Raw genomic sequence first — 19,029 nt, forward strand, 5'->3', positions numbered from 1 at the left:
AATTTAAATTAAATAATTTTCATACTCTCACTGCTCAACGTAAACATTTGGCCAATTTTTAATTTAACGTTTAGATAAATCAAGGATAATAAATACAAAATTGTTTTCTTACATCTCAATATAGAAGAAGAATAAAATGGAAGTCGGGCTATTTACGGGGTATGCGTATTCATATTCTTCTTCATCTATATTGAAAATCAAAAAATTATATTATAAATAACTCCTTTCATTGGAGATAATCCGGATTTGTGAACAAGTATTAGGGCACATTAAAAATGTTGTAAATAAATTATCTGGTCAAATTATAAGCTAAAATAATAAAATGAAAATGAAATTTTCTGGCGTTTCTCATGTATGTGATTATAATCCAGGATTCGGACCTCATTTACTAATATAACAAGAGTTTCTGCTGAATAAAAAAGCTTCTTCACCTCACTAAGTCTCGTGAAAATTCTATTGATTCTTGTACAATGTATCGAAATTCATATTCATAAATGGAACTTTAGAGAATTTGAGTAGTGTGGTTTTTAATCATGGGTAGAATTGATTAATGTTACACGTGTGTAAAGTGATCACTTAAACTAGCCTACGACGGATATAATAAACAAAAAATGTCAATAAAACTATCAAAAAATGTTAATCGTTGACTCGAAAAACACCATGCCATTTTAAACAATTAAAACGGTATTAAACATTTCCAAAAATACATCAATTAAAAGTGTTTTATCTGTAGATTTTTTTTACGTGTGATGGGTCAAATTTATGGTTTTCCATGAAAATTTATGATAATATTCCATTCAGTTTAGGACAAGATAGATCCTTTTTGCATACATATCGCTTCCAGCCACATTCAGGAATCCTTCACAATATATATAAACTAAAATATCTAACTACTTACCATTAATCAGTAATCAGTCCAATAAAAAGCAATACGATTCCAGTGAAGTGTCCCGAGGTGTCCCCAGGTGTCAGGTCCCTAATGGCGCTCACGAAAAAATGTATGAGACGAGACACGGATTATAAATATAAATCTACGCCGTCTGTTCCCTAAAAAAATACATCGCACGATTGTCCTGGGAACCTTTATGCGGTACATTCGGACTTATCTCACTTTCCTCAAAATTGTTTGGCGTCAACACATAATACGGTCCCAAACTAAGAAATTTGTCTTTATTTTTTTAGTAGTGTCATGGGAAAAATTTAATTTTAACATATTATTTCTATCATCCGTCGGCCAGTTCAAGCAACAACAAAAAACAGTTGGATTCGGTGCTAATTCGATTATCGTTACCGCATTGGTGTTGATTGATCGTTAACTGATCGATAATTATATTAAAGCAATGTGATCAGTCCTGCGCTCCAGATCTGAGAGAAGAGTGGAATATATTTTAAGTGATACGGATGACGAAAGTGGATGAGCTTGAACATTGCTCGGAATTAATTGATTTACGGGAGGTGTACAGGGAAGGAAATGGCGAATAAAAGCACGGTCTAGGGCTTTTAGGGTTGCTTGCTCGTATTCGTACTGTGTTACTTGTGTCACTTGGACACTGACAATAAATATGAGTTTTTGTCGAGTACCATTATAAGACATGATTCTAAATGAAAATATTTTTAAAAGTAAATTGATTTTATTCTGAAACATTATTTTAAAATTTTCTGAAAGACGATAAATCAATATAACTTATTTTTTATTGTAATTAGTACTTATAGTGAAAATATATTTATAAAGTAGAACTTAAAATTTTGAGCATTCAATATATTTATATACCACCCATAGGCTGGTTTAAGTGATCACTTTACACACGTGTAACATTCATCAATTCTACCCATGACAACCACACTGCTCAAATTCTTGGATGTTCTTAATATATGTAATATACGATCCAATTTCGAAACATTGTACAATAATCGCTAGAATTATCACGAGAGACGTCTATTGGTGAGGTGAAGAAACTTTTTTTATTCAGTAGAAACTCTTGTTATATTTGTACGTGAGGTCCGAATCCTGGATTATAATCACATATATGAGAAACGCCGGAAAATATTATTTTCACTTTATTATTTTAGTGTATTATTATTTTAAAACCAAAATTTTTAGCTTTTCCACTTTTTTTTTATTTGACCAGCGACCGGGTTTCGTCGTTACAGACATCATCAGACTGGTGATGTCTGTTGATGACCAGTCTGATGATGTCTGTAACGACGAAACCCGGTCGCTGGTCAAATAAAAATAAAGCGGAAAAGCTAAAAATATTGGTTTTAATCTAATAATATATTAAAATGCAATTCCATCACGAAGTGTTAGTGGATAATATAAATCTATTATTATTTTAGCTTATTATTTGACCAGATAATTTATTATTAAACACTTGCTCACAAATCTGGATAATCTCCAATTTAAGGAGTTATTTTTCATATTATTTTTTGACATCTCAAAATACATGAAGAATATGAAAGTCTGGGCATTATATCATCGATATAATGCGAGAACTTTCTTTGTCTGGAGTAGTTTTATTTGTTGAAGCAATCATTAAAAATACTTATTATTATATTATAATTATTCATAATTTGTTGAATTATCGTGCTCGAAACGTGAAATTTTGCGGTTAGTGGGTCATTACATAGGAAAACCGCACGGCGGTATCCGCTTTTTTAGTATAAAAATACAACCGATAAATACAATTCCAACTGAGAAGTGAGTTTTTTCAACACCATGACACATTTTTAATCATGTGTTTAATCATGCACTACTGATTCTCTGACTACAATTTAAAGCGAATTTCAATTAAATTAATATCAAACTCTGCCAAAAGAAGATAATTATACCATATTTCTTCGATTGTGACAGACGTATTTTTGAAGATGTGGTCTTGGAGTATTGTTATGTGTCTGATACTGACGGTGTGGATGCTCACCCTGGGTCCCGAGGTGACCGCAGGACCACTGCAGTTCCCGCACTCGTGGGGCGCCAGGACTCGGATGGCCGCGGCGGGAGAGTGTCCTCCGGGGATGCGGATGACTACTCGAGGCAGATGCAGGAAGATCTGGAGAACGTACGATCCAGAACGATCGTATTAAATCAGTTCCGCCCGGTAAGGTTACTGAATTATGCACAGTGCAGACCTTCGTGAAGACTAGGAGATCTCTCATCGTGCGATTATTTTTATCTTTTAAATTTTTATTGATAATTCAATAACATTCATAAAATTCGGATCAATGTAAAAATAATGGTATAAAATAAAATAATTTTATTTTAGTTTTGTGTTTCTGAAATGTGTACTTAATTAAATGAAATTTTCTTATCTTGTGTAATAGTTTGTATGATACATTTTATTGGATAAAGTGATAAAATTATTACGAAGTTATAAAGTCGTTTCTCCAGGAACTGAAGACTGGTAATAATTACACGAGTAGCTTTATTAATCGATGATTAGAATGTATAAATTAAATAAATACATATTTTTTAAAATGTTTTAATTCATTCAATCAATCAATTTCCACGTAGATTATATCAGTGTTTTTTCATGGAGAATTATTGAGTAGATGTTGCTTATACCGTATAATAAATTGTGAATAAGATATATTTTATTTACACAATTATAGTAAATATCTATAATTTTGTTAAATGTGAAAAATTATTTGCAAAATAATATCTACATGTATATTTTATTAAATTAAAAAATAATTATAAAACTCTTTAAAAAACTAAGTGTAAAAATGTTTCATTTCATAATAGAGCGTACGGTACATGATGAAAATAATTTCTAATTTAGGTAAATTTTTATAAATTAAGCATTACATTTATCATTTTGTTTGTGTGGCCAAGTTCAAATAAGCAATACAACATAAAATACTCGCTCGAGTATTTTTTAATAAATTTATTCTTTTGGAATTGTATTCACGGTCCTATTAAAAAATTAGCTTTTTATATGTATTTAAAGTCCCGTGACCGATACAGTAAAAATGTATTGATATTTAATTATTTTTCTTTGAGTATAACTTGTTCCCGTCGTTCTCTCCGGACGCTCTCTCGGCTGCGGGGAACAGCTCCTAAAAAAACAAATATATTAATATTATAACCAATATAAATAAATGTTCATATGTCATAATATATATATATATATATATATATATATATATATATATATATATATATATATATATATATATATATATATATATATATATATATATATATATATATATATACATATATATATATATATATATATATATATATATATATATATATATATATATATATATATATATATATATATATATATATATATATATATATATATTTATATAAAGGAAAGGCGAGGAAAGGTACCTGGTAATAAACTTAAGCAATAATTTTTTTTTTATATTTTAAAGAATGTAGAAAAGCATTAGTATCTTTTTAATAATCCTCATTAGCAAAACAAACTTAGTGGAAAACAATCACGACGTGAAATGTACGGTATGCTTGTACACATGGAAATACCGAACGATTATTTAAGTAATTGAAGAATTCCAAGGTTAATAAACGTAAATTACTAAAATTAAATAATAATAAAATCACATTATGATATTTGTAGCCTTATTTTATTTACTGGTCATTTCCTTACTATTTACAATAGTATTCAAATAATATTTTATGTAAAATAGGCAACACGTAGTTTTTGTGCAAAATTTAATTACGTCATGGATTAATGTTTTCCCCAAATCCGTGGAAACAATTTATTTAGTTATAAAAAATCCTTTGTTGTAGAGACTTATCTGCATGTGTGGTGCAACGGATGGAAGGGAAGATATGGAAAATAAATCACTCGATACTCATAACAAGACGAATAAAGTAAAATAGTAATTACATATCTTAATATGACCGAACTTTGATCATTTCAATAAAGTAAGGTTAAGTTATAATTATGTACGAGTATAATATACACACATACAACTTTCTGCGTCGTGGAGAATAGAATGTTCAGAAAACGAAGCGGCATTTTCCGGATTTGTCGAGGCGCCTACTGAAGCCGCAAGCCTTGGGGACTTGGATGATGTTGGCGACGCGAGGCGTGGTCACTCCGGCCATCTTCTCCGCGAAACTATAGTAGCGCGGCTCGTCCTGCGCCGCGGAGCTCCACGCCAGGAGACACGCCACGCACACTAACCACCGCAGCTGTGTCCGCATGGTGTCACTGTAACTGCCGTATCGCGGCGCACACTCTGCCGACCGCCATGCGACACTCTCCCCAGTCCCCGATGAGAGCCAATTGATAAGTCCGGGCCCCTCTGCTATCGCCGGTGGCCACTGCAACTAGCGGAAGTCGCTTGTCGTCTAAACGTCCCGTTAATACTATATTTTGCGCGTCAATTCAACACGAAGCTCGCAAACTAATTAAATCACCACACATCGCGACATGATCCGTTCCTGTCTCTCCTAGAACCCGAACTACAGTAGCTGATAATGTTCAGGGGGGCGTCTATCATCTTGGCATCGTCACGCGGCCCCAGGGTGTCTTCGGGCGCACTGGTGGACGAACTGGCGGAAGTCGTCTCCTTCCGCTTGAACACGCCTATCACCCTCGTCAGAATGGTGAGCACCGCAGTCGCATTCCGAGCTTTGGAGATGAACTTCGGAGCTGTCGGCGCGGGACGAGGAGCCGTTCTGATCGGGAGAGCGAGCAATAACAACAGTGGCGCGAGAATCCAGGCGTGAGAGACGCGAGACATGTTCGTAATTAACTGGAAAATAACAAAATATTCTGTTTAAATCGCTGTTGGCGCGACCTTCTCACAGATAACCTTTGTCGACATAACTCGTGTTATTTCTCCCAGATATTTTTTTTTAAATCAAGTTGAAATTTATAATAATATGAACGTAAGCACGAAATAGCCTTTAAAGTAATTTTTATAAATTTAGGTACCTACTCACTATAATATTTCGCGTATATATTTTTTCCTTTCTACTGGGAAAGTTCGCCGAGGAGAGTCTGCAAGTTGCACTTGGGATGAAGACGGCAGTAATGTATCAACCAAGTATGAAGAATATCTATCTGTCTCGTGTCCTCATCTTCTGTCGGTCTCTCTAGATACCGGGTTTCTCCGTTGACAACTACGTTAGAAATCCAACTGTCTTGTGTATCTTCCCGGTTTTCATCAACATCCGACGCACCACTTTCCAATTCCTCACTCGTTTTCGCCGGATCCGACGGAAGTTCTTTTTCATTTTTCACGTCGTCAATGTAGTTCGATACGTCTACGAAATCAATCTCTTCGATAACGCGGGCGTTCTCTTCAACCGGCATATGAAGCACAAAACATAGCGCCGAAGAGACGATGGTTAGAGTTACAGCGATCCTCAACATGATTACGACAACTGTATACTAGCAACGCGCGACTGGCAGCGGTGGTGAAGGACAGTAAATAAGTGACATCGTTAGCCTTTCTTTGTTTCCAGAAACTCTTCAATTCAATCATCAAGGAGTATTTATTTGACAGCGTCAATTAAGATCTTCTATTAAGCGTGCACATTTTTATTGAGCCAATTTATATCAGCGCCTCGCTCGTTAAATACGTCAACCAACGTATGTTTAAGTACTTACATGAAATGTAATCGGATATATGTATTGTTACACATATTTTGATACGATATGGTAAGTGATAGAAAATTTAAACGTACCAGACTACATATATCAACTATTATAGATAGATAAATGAATGCTTGTAATACGTAAGTTCTTCGATTTAAATTTACTCCTCTTTATTAAAAAAACATAAAAATGTTTTGACAACTCATTTTCAATTTAATCAAATACTGCACTATTCACCCTACGGGTGATACTTTAATACTCTGTGTCAGTCATACTTTCAAATCTAAATCTAGTAAAAGACTACTCGTACGTGAAAGTGCAATATGCAATATGGATGTTCTATAATGAACATAATGGTGAACGTTACACAACAATATAATGTGATCACTTAAGCCAGTCAATGCCAGGTTGTGAGCTCTGAAATTCTCAGACGTGCATCTGTTTTCGTATAAAAACGATAGATGTTTCATATCAAGTTTGGCACATTTAATATCCTTTTTAAATATTACATAAATAATTGATGCGGTTTTTTCATCAATGCTAGTAAAACAGGTTTATGTAATTAAGTTTACGTTAATAGGTCAAATATTTACTAAAATTTCAAGTACGAATATGAGTTTATTAGTTAAAATGTAAGAATTAAAGTAATTGTAGAGATGAGACATCTCGGTGTATCCACCGCGTTTCAATGTTGACCGGTAAATGATCTCATCGGTACCAATGACAGGTAACCTCTCTGGTAACAACACATTCAAGTCCCAATCTTCATCTTTAAGTTCAATCTTTAAGTAATTCAATGTTGACCGGTAAATGATCTCATCGGTACCAATGACAGGTAACCTCTCTGGTAACAACACATTCAAGTCCCAATCTTCATCTTTAAGTTCAATCTTTAAGTAATTCAATGTTGACCGGTAAATGATCTCATCGGTACCAATGACAGGTAACCTCTCTGGTAACAACACATTCAAGTCCCAATCTTCATCTTTAAGTTCAATCTTTAAGTAATTCAATGTTGACCGGTAAATGATCTCATCGGTACCAATGACAGGTAACCTCTCTGGTAACAACACATTCAAGTCCCAATCTTCATCTTTAAGTTCAATCTTTAAGTAATTCAATGTTGACCGGTAAATGATCTCATCGGTACCAATGACAGGTAACCTCTCTGGTAACAACACATTCAAGTCCCAATCTTCATCTTTAAGTTCAATCTTTAAGTAATTCAATGTTGACCGGTAAATGATCTCATCGGTACCAATGACAGGTAACCTCTCTGGTAACAACACATTCAAGTCCCAATCTTCATCTTTAAGTTCAATCTTTAAGTAATTCAATGTTGACCGGTAAATGATCTCATCGGTACCAATGACAGGTAACCTCTCTGGTAACAACACATTCAAGTCCCAATCTTCATCTTTAAGTTCAATCTTTAAGTAATTCCAATGAGCACTTATAATAAACATTCCAGTCAATTCAGAGTTATTATCATTTTTTAGAAAGACCTTAACGGTATCCGATAACTTCTACGATTATTCAGAGAATACATTTTGGAGAAAATTCCTGAGTTGGCGCTAATTTTTATAAACCTTCCATTCTCCATTTATAAAATTATCATCCTGGATTCTAAATTTTGGACCCATATAAATACAAGATTTTTATTGTATTGATACTGTGAAATTATTTGCACGTTATTTTAATAAATTCCAAAGCGCTTAACAGCTAACGCTTTAGAGACTATGAAGTAGTATACTCGTTATCAAAGGTCAATTGTGAGTTCATTATTATGCTTGTCTCTAGCTGCCGTTCTGTTTTATATACGATTTCGGTAAGAGTGTATGTACCAATTTTGTCCAATTATTATTAAGAATTAAAAAGGATGACGAAACATTTTCCTGTACTTGACTAAAGGTTATAATGTTGACAATACGATTTACGTCGCTTAAATTCTCGGTTTAAGTTATATATAATCAGGTGTTTTATTATAGGATGAAGTATTTTCATGTCATATGTTATTAATGAACAAGGTGATTTTATGAAACATTAACAAATATCGTTGAATAAAAAAATTATAAAAATCATTATAAAAACAATTAAATATCATAATTACGAAGCAATATATTAAAATGTTTATTTATTTATACTAGTTGTTTTGTAAATTAATTTTAAATCAACTTTAAAAAACGCCATTTTATTTTAAGAAAAAAATACTTCAAAGAGATTAGGTACCTTTTACGCGTAATAATTGGAATCCGTAGAACTTTCGTCTCCCGGAGTCGTATCATTGTAGTCTTCATACTCCGAGATATCCGTGGTCGGAGACTGGTCGGGCTCATTCGTGTCCACGTCATTCCATGACGGAGGCTTGAACACGGGGGGCTTCGGGGTGATATACTCCTCCACGGTGGTCGCCTCCGCCGTGCTACTATCCTCCGTGGTCCATTCCTCTGTCATCGACTCGGTACTGGGTTCTAGGTCAATGTTCGTGGATGCGAGCTCTTCCGGAATAGAATCCTCCGTAACAGGATCCTCGGTAGAAATTTCTTCCGGTGCTCGTTCCGTCGTGGTTAGGAAAGATTTTGGAGTTTCGGTCAGAGGATAGGAGATACCGCCCTCGGAAGGTATCTCAGGCGCCTTTGGCTTATCCACTTTTAGGATGATGATTTTCTTGTCGTAATCTTCCGGCAAAGTGTCGTATATATACTCGTAGTCTATGACGTCTCCTTTATGAAACGCGATGATGGGCAGTTTGAGCGGTGATCGAGGAGCCGGAGGTTTCGCGGTGGTGACTACGCCTACGGGGTAGCCAAACGGGGGGTAGCCGGGGACCGGGTAGCGCGGCGCATGCGTGTAGCCGGGGGCGGGGTAGCCGGGAGCCGGGTAGGCGGGAGCCGGGTAGGCGGGAGCCGGGTAGCCGGGAGCCGGGTAGCCGGGAGCCGGGTAACCGGGCGCCGGGTGGCCGGGGACCGGGTAGCCGGGGACCGGGTAGCCGGGCGCCTGGTAGCCGGGGACCTGGTTACCGACCCTGGGGGGGCTGTAGCGCTGGTAGTAGGGTGACCAGGACTGAGCGGAAGAGTACGGATGGGGCGCGTAAAGAGCAGGCTGAGGGTAAAACTGACAACTGGCCATATGCAGCCACGTGAGAAGACCGATAGAGTAACTCTTAAACATCGTGGTCGTAATGAACGCCGCCAAAAATATAATAATATCATTTTCATTCGGCATTAAGAATAACTCCTTATCTACTAACGCCTTGATCTTTTGACACTGGGTAATTTGGTTATGTGATACGTTCATAAATATGTGGATATGCGTGTGTACCATAAAAAAACTGGTTGCTTTAGTACTCATTTATATTTATATTTATATATATATATATATATATATATATATATATATATATATATATATATATATATATATATATATATATATATATATATATATATATATATATATATATATATATATTTATATATATATATATACATATATATATATATATATATATATATATATATATACATATATATATATATATATATATATATATATATATATATATATATATATATATATATATATATATATATATATATATATATATATATATATATATATATATATATATATATATATATATATATATATATATATATATATATAAATGAACATGGATAAAACAAAAGCCATGATCAATAGTCATATTTCCCAGACCTTTGATCCTATTTCCATTGGAGGAACACAAATAGAGGTTGTAAACGACTATACCTATCTGGGACAAGTAATACAACTTAGGCGAAATAACTCCTCAAAAGAAATCGACAGGCGCATACAACTGGGATGGGCAGCATTTGGGAAACTAAAGTACATTTTTAAAGCGAAAATTCCGCAATGTCTAAAAACTAAGGCGTTTAACCAATGCATCTTCCCTGTATTAACTTATGGCGCAGAGACGTGGAATCTAACAGCAAGTCTTACTCATAAAATAAAAGTGACCCAACGTGCTATGGAGAGATCCATGTTTGGAGTGTCGCTAAAAGATAGAATCCGAAACGAGGTAATACGCAGAAGAACTCAAGTAGTGGATGCTACCCAACGAATAGGCACACTCAAGTGGCAATGGGCAGGACACATCTGTCAAAGAGACGACGGTCGATGGGGAAGAAAAGTATTGGAATGGCGCCCAAGAACTGGCAAACGAATAATCGGCCGACCCCCTACAAGATGGACTGACGATATAAGAAGAATAGCGGGAGTGACCTGGATGCGGAAGGCGGGGGATCGAAGAGGATGGAGACTCATGCGGGAGGCCTACGTTCAACAGTGGACGGATACAGGCTGATGATGACGATGATGATGATGATGATATACAATATATATATATATATATATATATATATATATATATATATATATATATATATATATATATATATATATATATATATATATATATTGTATATCATATATATATATATATATATATATATATATATATATATATATATATATATATATATATATATATATATATATATATATATATATTAAAAGATTACGAAAAGACAACTAAAAACTTACTTTTGATATGTGAGTCTTTAGACAATTTTCTTGCACTTTGTTCCAACTAATCTTGATCCCTCGCTGCATCCTCTGGGGACAGAAATGAATGATCTCGATTCAACAGTCGGCACTTCTTCTTCGTTAAACTGTCCCCTCACATCTAACTGGAAATCTTCCTCACTTTCTGAATCTTCATTTCCGAGCGGATTATTTGGAGTTCCCCCGAACTGACCTCCAGGAGGTGCTTGAGGAATCGGATTAAGGTTACCAACTGGGCCATTTGAGTTGCCAAACGCATTCGGGTTCTGTCCAGGAACAACCGGAGTAAGTACATTACTATTTGGCAAATTTCCTTGATTTCCAGATCCAGGATAATTTTGGCCGCCTGGTTTAATTGGCCCGACAGTATTCTGTTGACCTCCCAGATTATTTTGACCTCCGGGATTTATTTGACCTCCAGGAAATTGTTGTCCATTAGAATTAGTTTGAGGAAACTGTTGTCCTCCGAGATTGGGTCTGGATCCGGGAAATTGTTGTCCGCCTTGATTAGGCTGTGAACCAGGAAATTGTTGTCCGCCTTGATTAGGCCTGGATCCGGGGAACTGTTGCCCACCTTGATTAGGCTGTGTTCCAGGGAATTGTTGCCCACCTTGGTTAGGTCGAGTTCCAGGGAATTGTTGTCCGCCTTGATTCGGTCTGGATCCAGGAAACTGTTGGCCACCTTGATTGGGCTGAGATCCGGGGATCTGTTGTCCACCTTGATTCGGTCTGGATCCAGGGAACTGTTGGCCACCTTGATTGGGCTGAGATCCGGGGATCTGTTGTCCGCCTTGATTTGGTCTGGATCCAGGGAACTGTTGGCCACCTTGATTGGACTGGGATCCGGGGATTTGTTGTCCGCCTTGATTCGGTCTGGATCCAGGGAACTGTTGGCCACCTTGATTTGGTTGGGATCCAGGGAATTGTTGTCCACCTTGATTAGGTCTGGATCCAGGAAACTGTGGTCCGCCTTGAGACCCGGGGAACTCTTGGCCACCTTGATTAGATGGAGACACAGGGAACTGTTGTCCCCCCTGGTTAGGTTGTGTTCCAGGGAACTGTTGTCCGCCTGGATTAAATTGGTTTGGATTCTGTCCTCCGGGATATTGCTGCCCGCTAGGATAGTTTTGATTATCCGGGAAACCACCACCTTCTGGATAATTTTCTCCGCCATGATGACCTCCGTGATGATGGTGGCCCGGCCCGCCAAAGCCCCCGTCCGTCTGGTGAGGCCAGCCCCCGTGGCCGGGGCGCGTGTAGTCCCAGCCGCCGCCGCCCCCGTAGTGGCCGTGGTGCCCGTGGTGCCCGTGGTGGTCGCAGTCCTCCCCGTCTGGCCCCCCGTGCTGCAAGTGCCACTCGGCGCCGTGCCCCCTCACGCCGAGCACCCCACCCACTCCGCCAGCGAGCCCGTGGACGGTTTTCCTTATTCCATCTCGGAATTGCTCGACTCTTCCTCCGATCTGCTGCGCGATTTCGTCTATCACCCCGGCATCCGAATTGGAAGATAGCGTCAAGCAAATGAAACACAACAACGGAAACACGCGAGACGACATTTCGTTGCACATATGTACTATATTTACATATATTTAAATGTTTCTACCGGTTAATAAGTATTTTATATTAAATATAATATATATTATGTAGTTACTCGTCCATTACGAGATCCTTAGAATCGTTTCACTTCCGACGTAATTATTAAAATAATATTCGAATTATGGCGACGGTATTAATCAAACTCAGAAATGTCTACACGGAAGACAAACACAATCGACGCGCAATAATAATATTAATAAAATGTCTGTTATTTGTTATTGTAAATTCAACAAACACCATAGAAGTGTTGACGTTTGTCGCGGAGTAGAGATGCATGCAAATGCAGATAGCGTATTTACTGAAACTAGCAGAATTCAGATACCGATCCATGCACCTGTGAGTATAAACGAGCACTGATTCACTCCGATGGTACTATTCCAGGTGGAACTCCGTGAATATTTTGTGACCTTTACCGGCTTACCAGTAACACTAAAGCGAAACCTGATATAAACTACCTACTTGTTTATATGTAAATGTAATACTCGTTGTGCCATTGAATAACCACTATTCCTTTATCTAACTTAAAAATTGTTCGCCAAAGACTATTGTATGGAATATAATATATTTAAAAAAAAATTCAAAAGATATTCAATTATGGTGTTTATGGATATTGAACACTGGTCATTTTCATCCAAGTAAAATTCGATACATAACATGTTCATAATATTATGAACATGTTACATTTCATCTCACACTTCCATCAATTACTGTAACTGCTACGTACGTATTGGTTAAGTGATCTTACTAGCTCGCAACCAGCGCACTAAAGTTACCGGCCGTGCTTTCGCTGTTGCGAACCCGATAGCGCGCAATGCTCTTCCAACAGCAGGTTGTGTGAGATGGTTTTCAGGAAAAAAAACTCAAAACCGATTTGTTTATCAAATTCTTCTTTAAAAAAAATACGCGTGCAGCACAGTATACGTGACAGATGTGATAATTTTTAAGAGATACAAAAGAAGAGAGATTTAATATGATAGAGAGATAGAGAGAGAGAAAGAGTATCTCAAAAGGAATACAACAATAGAAAATTTGCATTAAAAATATTCTGCTTTCAATATTTTTTATTGGTCCTTCAATTGGTAATATTTATATAAATGGTTCGTGATGACTTAATCATGATACATAAATACATGTATATCCGTGGTTCGCTGTTTCGACATAACGAAAAAAATTGCATTAATTAAGTGCCGTATTTAGTTGTTGATTCGTAAACATCACAACGCGTTGTACCTCAGATGTTCATACACAGAGACTCTATGCAATATGCATATTATCTGTAATACACATATGAAACATAACGCACAAAATCACAAAATTAACCTTTTCAAAAAATAAACAATGTTTATCTATCGTAGGTACTATACCATCACGTAGGTACAGTTCCATCTCGTACTAAAATACTCGTAATAATAAATTAGTACTACACACAGTTTCGGTTGTGATGGGAACACATATTACCTAATAATAGTCAGAAATGTTTTTGGAATTATGGTAAGTCACGAAAACACTCATTAAGGGAGTAGGATATTGCACTACCTTTTAATTTTGTGTAACTTTTCACAAATGTATATGTAGTCGTCCATGTCGATATATTTTTCTTTTAATTGTATTCATGTTTACTGTTATAGATCTACATTGCACAAAGGAAAGTATCGAAGGGAGCTTGATAATTTTATTGTTCTTAATGTGTTATTTCATTTTATCCTTACCTTTATTGTCAAAACATAGATGGTACAGGAAGAATTTAAAATTATTTTGTGTTATTTTATGAAAATGGCACATTTTAATATTTCTTCCCATTACGTACTTAATCGAATAAAGTATTTATACATAAGCAGTCTTATGCAATACGCATCGGAGATTATTTACTAAATGAATGTAAAACCAATAATTATTATTACAAACCTTAGGTGTTTTCTATTAAAATGAATGACAATTTTTTTATCTCAAGGAACAATATTTTTAAAAAAGGCTAAAAAAGGGCATATCGTTATATCTCCGGTCTATATTTTAATTTAAATACTGTATTAATATAGGTATTGCAAATGTTTGTCATTTTTGGAAAACAAAATGATACCTTTTACATAATATTGATCAGGAATCAAAAAACCTGGTTGTGGTCCTGAGGACTCTGGAGTATTTAAGTTTTTAGGTTAAATCCCCACCCTTCCAGATCCTGTTTCCTATTTTCGGACACAAAGCGCTTTGGTTTACGTGAAAAAACGAATGAATTAAAATATTCGCGGTTCATAAGAACAAAAACATTTATTTTTATTTAAAAAAAACGAAGTAAAATGTTTACGGTGGTAAAAAACGAATCAAATCAACACAAACGAAAAATCATAGAAAAAAATATAAATAAATCACTATTATGTTCAGTTTTATATTATTTGATGGAGACGCAATTTATCATTCATTTTATTTTTAAGGTAGCTTTTTCGCATTGCAAAAGTATTATCAAATTATCTTTGTACAATAATTTGGTAAACCCATTGCAAGGCGAAAGAGCTCTAAGAAAAGTAAATCAATTCAGTAGAATCATAAATGGTGTTTTATTGTTTACTACTAGCAATATGGGGAAGCTGAATAAAGTGTATGGTTGATTAAAAATTTTACTTATTATCTTAATCCTGAAGAATCGATGTAATCTTTTTTTTATGAACTTTCCATTAAAAGGTAAAATTTAAACAGGATTTGAAAGTTTTACATGACAACTGTTAAGAAAATTGGCGATGGAATTGGTTTACGTAGAAAAGTAATATTTCATCCGTGTAGCGATAGGAGTTTTGAACATTGAATATTATGTGGTATATACTCGTTAGTACTGAAACATCGATATACCGACAGATCTCATTACTTGGTCACTGCCCCGAGAAGTGCGTGTACTGATTAAATTTATGTTCAAGTAGGTAATTAATGGGTGTAACAAAACTATCTATAATTATTAAATCACCGTCAAATCCGAGTTATTTTTTATGATTTTCAATATCTTGACATTATGTATTTATTTACAATCTTCACATTTATACAACCTTAAATATTATACATAGGTTTCGGTATTATGTCATTGTTAGATGTTACACCGAGCGCTGATTTTTTTTGTTTTATTGAGAAAAATGGTCTCCAACTGTACTCGTATTACGAGTATCTGACTAAACACAACCAGTACCATACTGTCCGCTTCTGTTGCCTGTAAAAGAAGTTGGTACACTTATTTTCGAAAATTTTGTATTAGTATTATCTCATAAAATAGTGATTCAATACACTTTTATTTACGATTTGATAGATTTTATTTAGTACTGTCGAAAAATCGTCGCCTCCGTGGTGTAATGGTCAGCACGCTCGGCTACCGTTCTAGAGGTCTCGAGTTCGATTCCCAGGAGGGGTCAAATAATTACAAGTGATTTTTGTCACTCTAATATTTATTTAATATTACCCTGGACTGGTACCTGAAGTGGAGGGCTGATCACCTTTCCTTCATGTGTTAACGATCAAGATAACACTGCGTTTATATGATGCAGTGCCCTATGCACTATTGGTTGCGGATAAGGGTTTGAATTAATGAACTGTCGAAAAACACAAGCAATATCGACCGAATTTCCTTAATTCACTCGGTTTCAATTATGTTAACATTTTTAAAGTTCAATCCCCATTTCATCTAATTATTATATGAAAAAAAAAATCGTCATTTTTAACTATTATTGAGAGGTTTTTAGCCCAATAATTAATAATCTTCTTGATTGTAATTGTACAATCGATAAGACTATTGCACAATTATTATATTTAAAATTTAAATTTACGGACTAATAAATTAGGGAGTTAACAATATTGAAAATAGAATTTTCACTACAATGCGGAATCGCGGTTGTTTATTTATGCCTACAATTGATGCCTTAGTCCCAAAAAACACTTTTACAGTACGGCACACGTGAGTACATATCTACAATACATGTATATGTTACGCAATTATCAAGAAATTTACGAATAATGTGGTGTATTTGAGATCATCTATTATTTAGTTGTTGTATGCTCATATGATAACCTTAGTGATATATGTATTTCGGCAAAAAAATATTTATCTTTGTGTCTTTGTAAAAATGATTTCGCAGTTTTAAGATCACTGAACACTGTGCTCTGGATGTAGAATAAAACATCATTTAAAAACATTTGAGATTTGAAGAAATTGTTGTTAGCATTTTATTTCCATTTTTTTAATGAATTATAAAATAAAACAAGTATTATCCTGCAGAAAAAACACATAATTATAGAATGCACTGAGGATTTATCAATCTTTTATTATAAAAACAACATAATAATATGTATGATGAAATTCTAAAAAGTATGAAGAATGAAAGAAAATTTGACTTGTTATTAAGAAATGGGTAAACTTTTGTTAGAGAAATGTATCATTGCAAAGTATAAATATAAATATTAATTACTGTAAAAAAGATTTAAAAAAAGCTTCAGGTGATTCAGACAATTTTTTTTTAAATTTATTGGCAAAGCACCCAATTTTGGGTGATACCTGATGATTCAGACAATCGACATACATATATCGCTCACTCCTTTCAACAAAGTCACAAATCAAAAATCGTCAATTTTCAGTTGTGCAAGTTTTCAGAATGCCCAGAAAATGTACTATATCCCAGCAATAGCGGCATATTTTTGGTATATTTGTTTTTTGATATATGACGTTGTTGAAAGGAGTGAACGATGTCAAAAACGAAAAAAAAACATTTCGTATGTAGTTTCAGCTTGAGCGAATATTATGTTTTATTTTTTTAAATTGTTTCGTAAATGTGACATTATACTTCTCTTACTTTACTATGGCTATTTCTGTTAATTATTTATTCCCAAACCAATCACCGATATGATCTAAATAGTACATTTTATGAAATATTTATAAATAACGTAAGTAATTAATCCAACAGGGATGTAAGAATTCAAGCCCACTCTTAAGAAAATATGTAGTTTTTATTTTTAATAAACAACTAAAGAAATTCCTTTTCAAGCTTTTGAAGCATGCGATCATTGATTATTTGTTGAAATATATATATATATATATATATATATATATATATATATATATATATATATATATATATATATATATATATATATATATATATATATATATATATATATATATATATATATACATATATATATTTATATATATATATATATATATGGATATATATATTAATATATATATATATATATATATATATATATATATATATATATATATATATATATATATATATATATATATATATATATATATATATATATATATATATATATATATATATATATATATATATATATATATATATATATATATATATATATATATATATATATATATATATATATATATATATATATATATATATATATATATATATATATATATATATATATATATATATATATATATATATATATATATAACGTGGTAATATTTTCCTTTTGAAAATTAAGTGTAAATAATATGTAAAGTGGGTGTATAATAATAAAATAAACAATGTGTTGCTTTGTAATTAAAGTTTATTCTTAATTTATCTTTATAATAATTTTTATATCTATCTATCTATCTATCTATCTTATTCTGACAGTTAATAATATTATCGGAAGTCTTTTGTTTTATTCTGAGCGACGCATGCGGCATCTGGTGGTAGAACTGTTTTATGTAGGTACTTTTTGTAAGTACTTAATAAAATGTATAGGTAGGTACCTAGGTATTTTATTACATCTCCCCCCTTGGGGATGAAAATTCATAGTAAAATTTTCACTCGTCCTCGGATCATCTTCTTGTAGTGAAGGGACTGGTATAAGTTTAGTGATATGATAAAGTTTTTATTTTTTATTTTTTCCTCCTATCTTTTTTCCTTCTTTTTTTTTTTCTTTTTTTTGTATTTTTTTTTCTTGACCCTTTTAAAGTAGACACAGTTTTTTTCAATCCATTTGTTTTTTTCTTTTGAATTCCTTCATTTTTATTCAGATCTCTTAGAGTATCTTCTAATATAACCAAATTTACAACTTTTAATTGTTCATCTGCATTTTCATTCGAGTTTAATACTGGATTCCTGCTTAGACAATCTACTTCTAAATTCTTCTTTCCTGGAGAATATTTTATTTTATCTTTCGTAGAAGTTTTTTCTACTTTATTTTTATTTTCATTTTTCAAGCACTGTTTCTGTGTTATTTGTATGTCTTTATTTTTATTCTGATCTTTTAAATTATCTTC

General features: G+C 33.9%; 1 protein-coding gene across 1 annotated transcript; it reads right to left on the reverse strand.

The window, feature by feature from the left end:
* Positions 1–3,650: 3,650 nt before the first annotated feature.
* Positions 3,651–9,782, reverse strand: LOC148301461 (uncharacterized). Its single transcript, XM_088273208.1, has 2 exons — positions 8,808–9,782; positions 3,651–4,053 (listed from the first exon to the last, which is right to left on the reverse strand). Exon 1 carries the CDS (start codon positions 9,747–9,749, stop codon positions 8,811–8,813), a length of 939 nt encoding a protein of 312 aa, XP_088129334.1. The 5' UTR covers positions 9,750–9,782; the 3' UTR covers positions 3,651–4,053; positions 8,808–8,810.
* Between the last annotated feature and the right edge of the window lie 9,247 nt (positions 9,783–19,029).

The sequence above is a fragment of the Brachycentrus maculatus genome, unplaced genomic scaffold (assembly GCF_059751285.1).
Source record: "Brachycentrus maculatus isolate JH-2025_06_01 unplaced genomic scaffold, ASM5975128v1 h1tg000560l, whole genome shotgun sequence".
Lineage (NCBI taxonomy): Eukaryota > Metazoa > Arthropoda > Insecta > Trichoptera > Brachycentridae > Brachycentrus > Brachycentrus maculatus.